Source organism: Idiotropiscis lumnitzeri, chromosome 17, assembly GCF_059441095.1.
Source record: "Idiotropiscis lumnitzeri isolate Australia: NSW breed Sydney's pygmy pipehorse chromosome 17, RoL_Ilum_1.0, whole genome shotgun sequence".
In the NCBI taxonomy this organism is placed as follows: domain Eukaryota; kingdom Metazoa; phylum Chordata; class Actinopteri; order Syngnathiformes; family Syngnathidae; genus Idiotropiscis; species Idiotropiscis lumnitzeri.
In genome coordinates, this window is record NC_142407.1 from 12,921,916 (window position 1) to 12,938,652 (window position 16,737).

At 43.1% G+C, this 16,737-nt stretch overlaps 1 protein-coding gene across 5 annotated transcripts in view; it reads left to right on the forward strand.

Annotated features, from left to right (window-relative positions):
* Window positions 1-16,737, forward strand: part of LOC148320316 (RNA-binding protein Musashi homolog 2) — a 185,264-nt gene that overhangs the window by 122,493 nt on the left and 46,034 nt on the right. For all 5 annotated transcript variants that reach the window (XM_088278936.1, XM_088278937.1, XM_088278933.1 and 2 more), the window contains exons 8-9: window positions 4,927-5,009; window positions 13,406-13,520. In XM_088278936.1, coding sequence (XP_088135062.1) covers window positions 4,927-5,009; window positions 13,406-13,520 — 198 coding nt within the window. The remainder of the gene's footprint in view (window positions 1-4,926; window positions 5,010-13,405; window positions 13,521-16,737) is intronic.

The following is a 16,737-nucleotide window of genomic DNA, read 5'->3' on the forward strand; positions in this document are numbered from 1 at the left end:
CCTCATCGCTATTTTGCTATTTTAGCCATGTTGAGTCATACGGCGGCACCTCCGTTGACAAATAATTCAGTTTTCAAATGAAATTTTCAAACGAAAAAGCGAAGCAGTCCGACTTGTGGTGCGAGGAGACGGTAGCTAACGACGGTTAGCTAGCGAGCTAAAAAAAAAAAAAAGAATTTTCCCCCCGTCAGTGAGTGTCAACAGCACCAACAGGTTCCACGATATGAAAGCTCGGTGGTCGCGTTAACAAGGCTTTGTGTTTGACCTTTCACAATGAATACCGCAAGCCCAAAATGGCCGCCACATCTCACAAGTCAACGTGGTTCCAAAAGCAGACGTTATTTATCGCTGGCGTTAGGCTACGCAATTGGTAAAATCCACAAAATACAGGTGATTTTTTTTTTTATCGCCTCTATTCAGCCATTACGACCCCCTCCCATCCCAACCCCCCCACACACACACCTGGTTCCTACGCTTCCTTATTCCTTCATTAAAAATAGTATTTATTTTGAACCACAGGCCTGTAAAAAAAAAAAAAAAAAAATACAAATATTACTTTGTGCCGAGCCCCCAATTTATGAATTGAATTTCCATTCATTTCAATGAGAAACATTTCCTCATTTATTTCATTTTGCAAACAGAGTCACTGAATAAATAAATTTGTGAACTGAGGATCGGTTTTAAGTGGACTCCGTTAACTCATTTTAGTACAAATCATTAATACGTTTTTCAGGAAACTTGGATGAGAAAATTGTATTTATCAAAATTTCTTTCTTCTCTGATAAAAAAAAAATGCTTTGGGCCACCTGATGCATTTAAGGCCACCTACACATCCAGTTAATCATCACCTTAATGTCTCGTCAGATTGAGCGTTGACATTGTTGACGTTGCGGCCCCAATTTGGATATGGCTCAAATCTACAGGAGGCAATTTTGCACTCCTACGCCGTCACGTCGTTTTAATTGTGTGATCATTTCTTGCTGCGTATTTTCTTGTTGACCATTTGATCGTTATGCATCATTCTTCCGTTTGATATTTAACCACGGGGAGTAGTCAAAACGTTGATGATAACCTGATCAATAGATACCAAATGTCGTTCCAGTTCAAACATTCGTTTTGTTATTTTCATCATTATCTTGTGACTATCGAAATTGGACTTTATCCCCATGCATGCATCTTGAGTTAAAAAAAAAAATGGATTCTGATTTGTATTAGCAGCATTGCACACATCCGAATATATTTTTTTCTCATGTGTGTCCTTTGGTCTTGGAGGCTTCATGGCATTAACCTTATTAAACGGGATTAATTCTTGGGGCTGTAATAATTGCGCACGGAAATCCCGATCAAAGGCATCAAACTGTGCCGTGGATGTGTTGCTTCTCGATGGCACTTTTAGACGCCAGGGCATGCGTAGCAACAGTTGAGGGCAGACCATTTCTCTAGTCTGCCTGCTGATTGGACAGGTGAGGTTTTGACGACGCCGAATTATTGTTGAATATTCCGGCGGGTGAAGGAGAGGACGATCGCTTTGCAGACATATTGGTCGCAATCTGTGATTAAAACTTTGCAAGACTTAAGTGTCAAGTTACGGGGTTAGCGGTTCACAAAATGGCTGCAATTAATCAATGTGAACGCATTTGCAAATGTCTGCCGCCACGGTTGAGGAAAAAAAAAACTCCTCATTTAAAGTTCTGACAAGTCGTGTGATCGTATCTGATCGTTTCACAACTCTGTCACAACTTTTAAGAGCATCCACAAAGATGTCAATACGCAGGCACTCAATTTGTATCCATCAAGTGAGAAGAGACGAGACGGACCCAAAAGATCTCTCAAGCACCTCCACTTCCTTTTTTTTGTGGATTTTAATCCGGATACAAAAGCCAACTCAATTGTTAAAAAATAAAGTTTGCCTTCAGCGTTGCTTGATGCTTTGTTGTTGTGTTGTATAATGTCCGAGTGTAAAAAAAAAAAAAAAGAAAAACAAAATTTTGAAGGCTTGTATTTTTCAAGGTGGTCTCAGTGTTTTTGCTTTCAATTGTTGTCTCGGCAATCTGCTTTTCCGGAGCTTATTTTCTTTGAGGTTTCTTAATACCTCAAAGCTGGAAATTGAGATATACAAACATGCACAGCAGCAAATAATTACCAGATTGTTCAGGTTGACAGCAATTCCTTTTACGCGTGTTTTGACGCTTAGTGGAATACAGAATGTTTGTGAATTATTTGGCTTTTAAGTTATTCATTTTGGCTCATTTATTATCACTTTTTTTTTGTTTGATAATGCAAATCACCATCAGAAAAATAATGTAATACAAACCTAAAATAAGATACTTGCATGACCAATACAAAGATTAAGATTATACTGAATAGGGCAATAAATTAAAAATATTGCAACAAATAAAATACGTACGGATGCATTATTGATTTTATTTAATTTTTTTCAAGAATTGCTTTCAGTAACACAAATTCAGTAATCAACGTTACTTGACAGTAAACGATATTCATTTTTGGTTTTCATCACCTCACACACACACACACACATATCATATCATATTTTTTTTAGTCTACGGACAATTGCTTGCCCGATTTAACACAAAGATTATTCATCCCTGAGCTACTTTGGATGAACTAAACACACGGCAATTGCGCTACATTTTCGCCTGGTAGCAGCAGGGGGGCCCGCCGATGATAAAGTTGGTAAAAGGCCGCGAACGTCGCCTCACCTGCCAATCCCGCCGAGCGAGGCGGCCGGGCCAAGCTCCAGCTAATAAGTGTGAGCGAGTGCAGTCGTCGCTTGAGCCGGCCGCCCCACAACACCTATTATTACCCGTCCTATCAGACAAGCGTGTGTTTCCATTTCCCGGCTACTGTTTAAGCTGTAGCGAGGTGCTTCATTGCGAGCGTGATGACACCTCTCTCCTTGCGTCTGTCGGGGCTGACACTCTTTAATAGTCTCGTGGAGGTCATCCTCATGTCACGCGCGGATGCGGGAAAAGCGACACAACACATGAAGACAATTGCTGATATTTTCTGCCTGTTATTGTCTGTAGAGTGCAGGGAAAATGGGATGGTCGCGCAGGTCCAGAAGTTTAGTGAATGCTTAGGGGAGCGACTAAAAAAAAAAAGATGAGTGTTGAGCCGAGGATGGAAACGTGCGTGTGTGCGTGCGTGCGTGTAGTTTACACCGCGGCAAAGCATCTCATTGTTCTTTTCAACTCATCCAGTCATGTGTAGAAGGAACCCGGCTGGTGGTATCTGTGTTGATGTGGCGGCTGTGGCCTGACCCAAGTGGATATAATGGTGGCGCCGAAAATGTCTTGTCAGTTGATGGAGGAGCTGCCGGTAGCGGCAGGAAGGAGTGTAGCGACAGGGGCCATGTGCGCTAACCTCTCCCCCTGTCACTTTTTCTGTCTCCTTCCATCCCCCTCTCTCCTTTCATTTCCACCTTTTTTTTTTCCCCCCCGCCCGCTTTGGCGTTGCCCTCAGATACACCTCCCCTCCCCTCTCCCCCCCACGCGCCCCTCCCTCCTCCCACAAGCCTCTGTGACAAATTACTCCTGGCGGTTGATTTGTTGGTTGTCAAAAGTGCTCCGTGTGCTGGCGTGAAGGTGGGGTGAGCAGGAAAAGAATCTTCCTCCTGTTCCTGCCTGTCGTCATCAGCGTTCCCTCCTTCCCTCCGTCTGCAACACCTCCTCACCCTCCCCCCCTCCCTCCCTCCTCCTTTCCTCAAACGTGCGCTGTGCTCTCACCGCTGCAGCTCAGCGTTACAGGTGCCTCGGTGGAAAATGACGCTCAGTCTCTTAAGATCTCATTAGATTAAATGTTGTCCGTGTTTAATCAGCTCACACGTTCGCTTCACAATCCTTCTCTGGATATATTGTAGCATGCGAGTGCAACAGAGGAGACGCTTTGTTTATCGCCATGGGGGGGGGGGTGAGAGGAAATGTGACATTTAAGTTTGAGACTATAAAAGAAATGGAAATGCCATTCGGGCTTCGACGTAAATACATTGAGCGGAGATGCAAAGAATACTCCTGTCCAGTAAGTTTGCCGCTCTCATTTTCACACTCAGTCGATTTTGCCTCTTCCCACCTCATCTTGACATCCCATCGTAATAATTTGATGGCGTTTCCCGTGGAGCTCGCCAGCTAGACCGGCGGTGTGTTTGCGGTGAAAACTCCAGCAGAGTTGGTTTGATTTCATCGTCTGGCCTTGGCCTCTTTGAAAAGAAACTCATCTCCTTTCAGTCGCTCTTGCCGCTTTATCCACTCACTATTTCCCTTTTTGTGCCGTTTGCTCCTTTGCAAAAGTAATAGAACATGGTTTTTTCCTTTCAACCCCCGCTGTAAAGACGCCAGATTGCTTTGTGTATAACCATCAAAACAGAGAAGAGAGCATCACATTCCACTTGTGTTCAGAAGGCGCAAACCATCACGACTCTCCCCCTGGGTTGAAAGACAAGTTGCGCTTTGGTACTCTAAATACGGCCCGCAAATCCTGGCGTGAATGAAAACCGAGCCGGCATTAACATAAGGACAGTGTCTTCTATTGCAGTCAGAGTTCAATAACGGAAGAAAAACACACGCAAAATGCATTTAATGAAATTCAGATGCTGAACTCTGGCTTCCTGAATCTCATTAAATGAGCTTTGTGCAGTCCCCCCCCGCCCCCCCCTGTCTTGGCTTTGTGGGAGAGCTTCGGGCTTCGGCGCATTTCATCCTCCTCCTGATTTAAAAGAGGACAATGTCTTGCGCCTTTTCAAGGCCGAGCCCACTTGCCACAAAGATGCGGTCCGTGGGGCTGGCTTGCTGGAACAATCTACCTTGTTGTGCATTTCCTCTGAAGTTGTTACTAACTTCCTGTCCCCCCCCCCCCTCCCCCTCCCTCTTTTTTTTTCTCCTTCCCTGCCATCTGCTTCTCTCTGCACAGGTTTCGGTTTCATAACTTTTGAGAGTGAAGACATCGTTGAGAAAGTCTGTGAAATTCATTTTCATGAAATCAATAATAAAATGGTAAGTCCACTCTTTTTTTTTTTTCAATTCCCGTTTGGCATTGAGGGATTAATATTTGATTATTATTCCATAAGTATTAATAGCAGCTGATGTGTGTGTGTGTGTGCGTGTCAGAGAGAGCGAGAGCGAGTGAGAGCCCAGCGCACCCCCCCCTGTGGGGTCCGTGGGTTTCGGGGATGGGAAAGTAGTGGTGTGCACTGGCCACAAAGCGTGAAATTGTGTGACTGAGTTGTGCCTGTCGGGCTGAGAGACAGGAGACCGCGGCCTGTCCCTCTTCCGGAATCCCACACACACACACATGGACACACAAAGGTGAAGATGTCCAGGGATGGTGAGGCTGAGTTCATTAGTTGGGGATTAACGCCTTCCTGCGGTGCTTGTTTTATTTACACTTGGAGCTCGGTCATCTCTGAGCACTCAAAAGCATACTTGTCTTGTCGTCCAATGAGCATTTAGAGGAAGTGACTGGGAGTCCACCGCCGCCACGCTTACACCGAGCAAGCCTCTGGAGTCATACGCGGTATTGCGGTGGAATCTTGGAAGTCGACGCGGGACCAAATCGATTCCATTTGATTTTCGATTCACTTTTGATTGATTTTCAATTCCAGGCAATACCAATTTGACTTTCGTAGGTAGCGTGTTCGTAAAAATATGAAATATAGAATATGAAATATGAAATCCATCCAAATAAAAGCCATCTGCGTTCATGCTTGTTGGCGCTGACTTCACTGCTTCCGCCATTTTGTGTTGATACGCTAACTTTTACGTAGTGACAGGATCTCAGTAATCGTGTCAATTTACGGGAAAAAAAGACGTCGATATATGGCTTTATGAATCGTTATCGGGCCATGAAAAGGAAGATGGATTCAAATTGATATATCGATTTTTTTTTTTAAAGCCACCTCTTGGTGAGAAGTAATGTTCCTCTTCGAACGTGACGGTCTCTCCTGAATCATGCTCTTCACTTTCATCCATCCGGGTGGGCATGTCGTCAATATGCTTGCGATAAAATGAAAATAAAGTGCAAAATGAACAAATCTTGTGCTTTTTTTTTTTTTTTTGAAAGCCTTCAACTTCGCCTTCGCCACATCTATTTTTCTTTTCCAGTGCACCAATCTGCTAGCGAACAGTCAAACCGAATGATCAATTGTCATCGCCGGCCGAAACGATTCATCGCAATGAATCTGGCAAATCTCCAATCTCACTGATGGCCAATTTTTCGTCTATGTTCCGTCACTGGTTCGCCGTTCATCACCACACGTGTGGAGTCAAATAGATGATATTTATATTTGAGCAGTTGTGTGGCTTGTGATTGACTGAAGGGAATACTTACTGCCTTTTCTCAAAGTGTCCGTCCCTTTAAAAAAGCCGCCCCCCCCCCAAGCCCCCCCTCCCTGGCCTTTTTCCACAACGTGACAGACTGACTGGCTGTCTGACGGACAGGACCAGTGTAGTAGAACCTTGTTCACCAGGGACCAGCCCGGGTCACACATGACCCCGGTGTGCACCCCTCCATGCTTCACTGCTGCATCCCATTCTGTGCTCAGCCGTATATCTAAAGTGCTTTTGAAATTATTGTATAAAAGATATTCTGTCACATCCTGTGACATTTAGTTGGAGCACACTGTTGACATTTTTATACCTCCACACTCAAGGCCTGAATATAAATGGGCAAGATTGTGCTTTTTTTTTTTTTTTTTTTTTTTTTATGTGCCCTAAGATAATAAGCAAAGGGATTGCCATTTGTCTCAGACCTGTTTTTAACGCTACGTACCCGAAGAAAAATGGATTAGCCATTGTTTACAAACTTAGATTGATCCACCATTCTGTGGAGGACTATTAACATGGCAATGACAATTGTATTGTACTATGAAGATAATGGTAATTAGACATAAAAAAAAAATACATCATGTCCATGTTCCTTTTCATTTACAGCAACGGCAAATAAAGAAAAGGCTTTTGTAACATTTTTTATATCTTCATTCTTGCGGCAAATGTGCGAACAATACCCACAACCACACACATTGCTCGTTCATTGTAGGATAACACAAAAGATTTTTTTTTTAATCCACAAACCATACCATGCAAATGATAATATATATATATATATTGTGTTCGCCTATGATGTGATGCACCTTGTTCTTTCTCCTCCACTCACTGCGTCAGACATTATTCCAAAAAGACGGACATACTGAATCCTTGTGAGTCTTTTGTCAGTCGCAGTCGGATCAGGATTATTGGGGTTGGGGGCACGTATTAGAGAACCGCCTCCAGACTTTAGGCCTTTCGGAGGCTTTTGTCACCTTTTCAAGAGGCCCTCTTGATAACACCTAAGATAAATGTCCTCGTATGCAGGAAATAAGCGTGGCCCTCACATCCACAAAGTGCTGACATGTGGGAATGTGTGCAGAAAGGAAAGGATGTGGAGAGTGTTGAGAGCATTTTTCAAAGACCCTTCGGTGTTGCCTTGGTGGCAAAGAGTCGCCGAGGAGACGGCTGCTTATTCTCTTTCTTGAAGCAGCGGCACATAAAGTAAAAAAAAATGCTTCCTGTCTTCCTCTTTATGAAGTACTATACAGAAATAGACCCCATCCATCCTCCCTGTGAGTGTTATCGAAGATGGTCCTTGAATAATTGATGCAGACAGAAATTCACCCGAGTCGTGAGGGCGATGCATGTGTAGGGCAGCCCACCTTCTCCTTCCTTGTCCTCTCATGGGCCGCGCAAGTGCACAAGGTCGACGCTGGCTCGGATGTGAACGAGCTGGCCGTTGGCGTGGTGGTCAAACACACGGCAGCCCGTGGGCGTGCCCCACCCAAGCTTTACTCTCACGAGCACTTCCTCTCTGTCACTGTGTGTCCTGATTTATAATTCGAATTAGGACGCTGCTCAGCAAGGTGCTCCCAACTTTGTCCACTTAAACATTTCCTGTGTGGACCAAATCTGCGTCATCTGCTGGTCGTCAGGAGGAGATAGCCAGCCACGCTGTTTTCTTTTAAGGATGGCTTCAATTGCTATATGTGAAATATCATGATAAAAAAAAAAAAAAAAAAAGGCCTTAAAAGGGGAAATTGGAGCTGTCACAGCATCGTTATTCCGCATCGACCAGTGTTCGATTAAAATAGAGCCAATTTGGTATTTGCCAAATTTTTTCAAGGTGTGAGGAATTTTGTCTTCGTCTTCAGTTTCTCACTCCGGGTTCCCGACACAACCGGCCAATTACTGCTCTGACGAGAAGAACGTCGGGGGTGATGTTAATAAATATGTAATTACCTACTTATATATATATATATATAAATAATGTAAAGTGTCAACAATGAGATTTCTGACCGTATATTACATTGAAATTTCGTCACAAGACTCTCACTATGATGTGAGCATATCCTCATTAATAATGCCGTCTTGATGTTCCTCAACGGACCGATTGTATAACAGCAAAATACAATTTGTGATGTTTTGATCCGCCTCTTGGCTGCTGTTTCTCACCGCTTTGATAAGCAAAAAAAAAAAAAAAAGCATTACTGATCAGAAGCAATTCATTTTTTTTTTCTCAAGCCGCTAAACCAATCGTAAAACCTGTTGTTTGTCCAAGCAAACGTGATAGCTTTTAATTAGTCGCATCTTCTGAATTCTCAATTGCCAGCTGGACTTGCTTGTGCGTTTGCTTGCGAACCCTACAAACCAATCAGTCACGCTGCCGCTGAACATTATAGATAAGAAGCATTTAAAGTACACATCATGAATGGGGTGTGTGTGTGTGTGTGTGTTCTCAGCCTCCTCACATTGTAAAACTGCCTTTTGGAGCTAAATCATTAATTATGGACCTTATGTATTATCACTGTTTTTGTCTGGGGGGTGAAAAAAAAAACGTGAAAAATGAGCTCAGAGTGTTGTTGAAAATGGCTTGAAAAATCCGTCGTGTATTTTGGGGAAAATGGAAATGTTCAGCCGTGTTTGTGCATCACGTGCCTAATGAGGGAGAAGGGCCACTGTTTGGCCGACTCTGTTCCACATGGAAGGTTGCCTTGAAAATTCTGGCCTGTAAGTAATGGGATGTTTACACTTGAGCAAGAAGAAACGCGACGAGCGGCGAAGGCGGTAAAGTCCACTTCGCGCTCTACTTGGGACATTTGAGGCGAGCTCAAATCTGCAATTGATGGAAGCCATTTGATGATGGTATCGCTGGAAAGTGTCTCTGTATGTGTGGAGACATTATCATCTTGGAATATGGAAGCACCACAGGGAGCGTACGGGCCTTAAAATGACCTCCTATTCCTCCGCTTTTTTATGAAGCGCACCGAACAAACATCGGATCTAACGATTCCTTTGAGATTCTAAACACTGAAGGCATTTTGCTTTATCCAAATGTTAAATGATCTAAAAGTAGAATACGTCACGATTAGTCTTAAAGGGGAAGTCAAGCCCAAAATATTTGTTTCGCAATAAAATGTTCTATGCGCCTTCACTCGTCTAAACTTATCATTCTGATTCTGTTTGCGTTTTTGGAAAATGATTTAAGCCACAAAATCATCTCTGCGGGCGGCCATTTTGTCACTTGCTGTCGACTGAAAATGACATCACAGTTGCTCAGGGCTCTGGTATTGACCAATCACGGCTCACCTGTTTTCTGAACCGGCGCCATGATTGGTTGTTAGCTTCGACTACTATTTCAGCTATATTTGGTAAGTCTGCGCAAAATAATTTATTCCGATCGAACGTGCCGTCCTAATCGGATCAATATTTTTTAGTCTCCTTAAAAACAGTGCATCTGAAAAATTGTGTCCTTAATGTAGCCCCGGTTGAAATAAATGAAACACCATGACTGACAGAAGTCTTGTACTTCCCGTGCCAGTCTACTGATGGATCATTTCTCGACTGAAGCTCAAGCGCTCTCTACGCCTCCTCGTCCTCCTCCTCCTCCACACACACACAAACAGCACACCCGCAACACTTGTCCCTGAAGGAGAGTCATTTCCAGTCCAGCTCGCCCCCACACCTTTGCGTTTTACGTACAAGGTTAATATGTATGAGAGATATATTGAAAAGGTCATCACTGGAGGCTTCCTCTATTCTGTTTGCTCCTGAAAAACAAACACTTTGATGAGATCAACGCAAGAAGTGTATACAGTGGAATTAGTTATTGACAAATGTAACAATATGTGGACGAGCGTGGCTCATACAAAGTGCAAACTCAGAGTTCGAACAGAATTCGTTCTTGTGAGGTGTTCAAAGTCCGATTTGTTCATCTTCCAAAACATGTTTTCCCATAGGAAATAAGGTAAATGTGTTTAATCCGTTCCCATGCGCCAAAATCTGTGAATTCTTATTTTAAGCTTAGCTTAGCATCAAGCGCTAACATTTCCATCCTGTATTTAAACAATGAGAAATGTTTATTAATTGGACGTTTTGAATGATGGAACTTTTTGGCTGTGGTGTGATGGCCGTCATCCTCCATTTTTTTTTGGACCGGGCAATTATGCTTCCAGGCTTTTCCCCCTTCTGTGTTTCTTTACTTCAAGCAGATCTCTTTCTGAAGTGGTCAGCGTTATTTAGGATCGTCAAAATTGTCGACTTTTCAGACTTAGTGGTGATCACCTTGCAATCAATTCTCGCATGTAAAAAACACGCAGTTGTGTGCTTTAGTTTTTTTTTGTTTTTTTTCTCGAAAACAATGCAGGGTATTGAAACACTTTAGTTCAATCATCCCCATGCAAATCATAGCTCGTGATTCTTTTCAAATTGCCCAAAACTTGCCTCTTTTCACGACTTGAAGAGCTCCTGAGAAGTTCCAAAAGCTTCCTTGTGGAAAATCCCGAATCGCCTCCTTCGCAACCGCGGCATCCGCGTGTTACTTTATTATCATGCTCCGAATTGACTTTTCAATCGCTCTGTCCTCCTCTATTTTTCCGATTCTTTCACGCGGTTCCCTCTTGAAAGCTCCACACCTCTCTCCTTCACACACTCCTGACTGTTTAAAGCAGGCGAACACCCACACACTCAGACCGCCGCAGATCCTGGCTCCTGGCTGCTTTGGAATCCATGACAAGGAGCCCTCTCTCTGAATATCAAAGACGTGTGTCTGAGAGCATGTGGGCATGACTCACACCTGGTTCTGTCTTTGTTGCAGCAGGCAACCCGAGCATTCGGTCTGCCGGAGAACACCGTGTGGGCAGAGCCTTGCTGGATTTGTTGCGCCTATGTCAACGATCTGACAAATCCAGCAACGCGTTGAGATTTCTTACTGGTATGTTGGGCCTGTCCAGTTTCAATCTCCATGCCAAGCGGCTGTGCCCTTTTTTTTTTTTTTCCCAGCACGATGTCAAACCGTGGTGGCGAATGAGGCGGCCAAAGTTGCTGTGACGGCGGGAAAGTTGCTTCTGCCGGTGTGCTTCAAACGAAAGTGTGACCTATTATAACACGGCAACTTTGGAACGGAGGGTTTTTGTTTTGAGCTTTCTTCTCACAGTTGTCTCGGTGGACTATGGCTGCCCAGAGAAATCAATTTGACTTTTTTTTTTTTATGTTGTTGATTTTATGGAATATTTTAGAGCTAGCAAGTTTTAAGAATACGAATTTGAAAAAATGAATTTTTCTACAACAAACTCGAATTGTCATTGATTCAGCCTGACTTTGTTTTCTGGCGCAATCAGCATGAGGCGTCACAATCTTAAATGAGACTTTTTAAAAAAAAACTTCATCGTACTTAAAAAGATCACTTAGCACGGCCGCTGCTAAAAGATCGACGGATGTCATTTGTGTCAAACTAGCTGACAAATTGGTGTCATTATTTTGTTGTGGTAAGATAAGGTAGCTGTAATCGGTTTATCGGCGCCGATGTTCGAAATATCGGCATATCGCCTTTGTGAATGCTGATAAGAGGTTGGTTTAAATCTGGATTAACTTCATTGACCTTTTTTTTTCACTTAACTGTGATGAGTAAAATTTTCCCTTTTATAGCAAATTAATACTCTATCGTAATATCGGGTATCGATAATTATAACTTAATTATAAAACACATCACTCGGCATGAGTAAGTTCCTCATATTATGGAACACTTCTGAAAACAAAATTCATTTTTATTTTGCTTCATTAAGCTTGAAGTGGTTTAGTCACTAATAACTACAATAAGCTAAATCTTATGTTCAAGTTCCTGTGAGTAATGTTCCTCCATTCTTTTAATCTGTTCACAATTGTAGTCACAGCTTCCATCAGAATTGAAATGTTCTGAAAATCAAGATTCTGTATTCGTATTTCCGTATCACAATAAAATGTTTTCAAACTCCGGAGTCAAGCAAGAAAATGCCCGCCCCTTCTTTTCACCGCACTGTACAAGTGCATCTGCAAATAAGTTTGTGTGTGAATAGTAATGCAGCCGGCCTGTCAAGAGTTGGCCGGCGATTTGTATGGATGGCGTGCTGTTTCTTAGTTGAGGTGTCCGCCGCGCCGGGCCAGGTTGACATGTGAACCACAGCAGCAGAAGAAGGCCTGTTTAAGCCGAGGCAGTCGGGAGGCAAACAGACAAACATATGGACAGGATGATGCCAAAGTAGGCAACGGAGCAAATAGACGGCAGACGCATACCAGCCACCCGGAGAAAACCGACAACCGACCCTCGTCAACCGCCGCTGCCTCGATGTAATTCATCGTGGCGTGTTGGGGGGGGGTTACGTGGTAAATAGGACTCTCATCTTCCTCCTTTCACGTCATCTGCCCTTGTCACATCCCTCATTTGATATGTGTGATGTCGGAGGAGGGTCTGTCATTCACGCCGGATGGGAAATGAACAAAGCCGCGTGTATTCGAATCGGAGCGAGGGAGAGAAATGCAGAAGAGAGACGAGCGCGACGGGCGGAATTGGACAACGGGTCACTGGGGAACCACGGCCGCCCGCACACGCAAACGCTATTTTGGATTGATTTATGTACATTTCACTGAATGTACTTTTTGGCTTTGATGGCAATTTGAATGATGAATTGAATGAATCCGCTTACAGCTTAAACAAAAGCGGCTTTCTCACAGCGATGCCGTCGGACACCACGACTGCTTCCACCTTGTATTCTCCAAAAGTCTTTGAAAGTATTTAGCCGTCATTTCCCCGAAGCATTGGGCACATGCCCACCAAGAGCAATAACCTTTGCTTGAAAGCAGCCAGAGCACGATTGTAAGTTTTCCACAGGGACTTGGCTCTAAAATGTGAGGTGCTCGGATTGACTCTGTCTTGTTTTTCTCCGCGGAACACACCGTGGGCTCTGCAAGTCAAATAGAAAACTACCTTAAAGAGCTTAGACAGCCCTGTCAGATCTGTCTGCTCGTGTGCCTGCACAGTCTAATGGTTTGTGTGTGTGTGTGTGTGTGTGTGTGTGTGTGTGCATGCGTGTCTTTGTCTGTCTACATAGGTAGAATGTAAGAAGGCCCAGCCCAAGGAGGTGATGTTCCCGCCTGGAACACGAGGGCGAGCCAGGGGTCTGCCCTACACCATGGATGCCTTCATGTTGGGGATGGGCATGCTGAGTGAGTCAAATACTCTTTTGTACACACACGCAGTCATACAAACAAGTTTTGGACCTCACACAAGAACAACTTGTGTGTTTTGAAAAGTTAGCACAATGTCGTTCCACCTTTCTGACCCTGGGAAGAGTAGAAAAGTAGAAAACGTAAAGCGTGTGGAGTTGGCTCCCAAATATCTTTTTTTTTTTTCTGTGTGTTGACAGTGAAAGTAGCAAGCGTTATCGAGCCTTTTCAAATGACAATTTAGCCGGGTTGCTGGAAAAAGCAGCATGTGGAAATAATAGGCCATAATAAGCGAAACAATTTCAAATTATGACCCGATGGATTTTGGACTTTGGCAAATATTACCTTTTTCTCCACGGCATCGACGTGACATGTTTGTCGACGGCCGTAGCCCCTCGCAATATTTCGGAGGGTCGGCGTGTCACTCGTGTTGCTTCGAAATAGTCCGTTTCGCAACGTTAATTTAACGCTGAAATGCTCGCACGGTGTCCGGCGAATGCATTCCATTCAAACGAGGGAATGAATGCCTTTTGGTCATCAGTTAATACCTGCGAAGAGAGAGTCAACCGAGGCAAACTCCGGTCGAGAAAGCCCCATTAGATGAACGCTGGCCCTAATTAGGCGGCTTCAAGGTGTGCCACCAGTGGCCACGGTGGTCTATTTCTGGTGAAGTCTGGTACAGACAGCCTCTGGCCATATAGGAGCAGACCAGCACATTAGCAGGCTAAATGAAGAGGAAAATTGGTGTAATGTCATATTAAGGATTCATCACTGTGCCCCCCCTTAATGGGTAATGAAGGGGACACACATGTCAACGAGAGATCTCATCTACAGGGACCTCAGCTGCTGGTCTACCCCTCTTCATTACCATCCTGCCCATGCCCGTGGCCCTTTTTATTTAACACTATTTCACTCTCTCTCTTCCTGCCTCGCCAACCTTCCATCCTTCCATCATCTCTCGTTCTCTCCCTCCCTGCCCTTCGCATGCATATCATTTGTATATGCGACCTACCCAAATGGATTTGCCCTCACATCAAAGATTTATTTTTCATTCAAAAGCAAAAGAAACATGCTGCTGATTGCATGAGCCTCGTTTTGCTCGGCGAGTATACCGACAATCCCCCCCCCCCATCTCCGTACAGCAGGTGCACACTGTGCTATATTCATGCATTTTTATCTGCACCAGGTAACACAATATGTGAAGCGCCTGAGAAAGTGGAGTGCCGTCAAAATTGGGGTTTTGATATATTTAATGCTTTTCTATAAATAAATAAATATATATATATAATATATTTATAAACATATATATATATAATATATATTTATAAATATAATATATATATATTATATATATATAATATATATGTATATATATATATATATATATATATATATATTTATTTATAATATATTTATATATCTATTTATAAACATATATATATATATAAAATATATATTTATAAATATAATATATTATATATATATATATATATATATATATATATATACACAACACGTGTGTGTGGATGAGGTGTTGTTCAACTCTTTGTACTTTCCCTGAAAATATAGTCATTTTCAACTTTCCTTCCCGTCAGTCATTTGCCAACTCCTCTTTTCCGCCTCTTTAAAAGCCACCGAGAACTTTTGAGAACTTGTCACGCGCTAATGTGTCCGTGGAGGAGAGCACTCTCCTCCTCCGCTGGGACGAAGCAAACAGAAAGGCAGTGATGTGGTCATGTAAGAATATTAACAGCCAACTTGTTTAGAGACACTCTTATCTAAATGAAATTGGAACAAGGACAGCCAAACATTCCTTTATATAATTTGCATTTCGGAAAAGAAAAACAAAAAAACAAGACCCTCGGCTCATTATTTAAGAAAGTGTAAGCTTCTTTTGTGCCAAATCTCATTAGAGCTTTCCCTCGCTCCTTTGTTTACTGCCTCTAATCGAGGCATTTATCTTTATTGTGCTGTGCCCGATGTATGTTTGTTGAAATAAATAGACATTTGAGCCTGAGCGAGATATGGCTGAGCCAGATGGATAATTGATTTTAAAGTGAATCAGAGCTGGTGAGCCATAAAATAGGTACATTAGTATGCATATTAATAAGGCAAATAAGAGCAAGCAAAGACGCCGCCGTCGGGCCACACAAACACGACGGGCTTCATTTCATGGACTAGCTCGCATTTGTTTCCCTCTCTCTATCTGCGCCTTTCTATTTGCTTTCTCCTCAAAACCTCGGCAAGTGTCTTCCTCCACTCTCGCCAAAACGTGAATCTATCCATGCCGTAAATCTCCGAATTTGGTAACGGGAGCTCTGTTTAAATGCGATCCATCAGCCTTGAAGCCAGCAATTTTGGGCTTGGCATTTCTTCTGTTTGACAAAATCAAACACATAATATCCAATTTTTGCTGTTCCATAATGGCTTTTCATTGTATCACATCTCGGTTCTTTTCAGCCCAAATAAACCATGAGGGCTTTTGTGAAAGCTATCCGTCTGTGGCTTCCAGGTGATGACTTCTCATCAGAGGCTAATGAAGATTGTTCTGTTTTTTTGGGATTTTTTTTCATGCATTCAGCCACACCAGGTTAGCGTTCCCCTCACGGCCTCGCTGAGTCGCGCGTTTTTTGTTTTTTTTTTGTCTGCAAGCGAGGTGGAGATGGTCGGGGGCAGACCCATTTTCCCATTGGGTCAGGAATAAATTGATCTTTTTCATGGACAGCAAACACTGATTAGATATTTATGACCAAGGTCAACCTTTCTGATTCCAACCGACACCGACTGCAAGGCATACAGAGCAGAATCGACACGCGTGCTCACGCACACACGCGGAAACGCGCATGCATGCCAAATACTGTACGTTGTGCCGTCGGAAATATTTGCACCGGATACACCGTTGAGCGTTTCGCTTGACTTACTTGAATGTCTTGACGTTTTCTCATATTGATTCAAATTGGATTATTTTAGACTTTCACATGTCAACTAATATCGCAAAGTAACCCAACATTAGCCCAATTTAATTTGGTCGGCAGTTTTTGCTGCACACAGTGAAGAAAAAAATTCGGCCATCTTCTGTCCTGGCCCGAAAGATATTCTCTTATGAGGTCATTTTGTTCAGAGTTGCGGTTTGTAGGCTGCAATGACTTGTGGAAAACAGATAAAAACGGAAACATATAACATAATTACAGGGTTAATTACAGTATGTTTATATTAC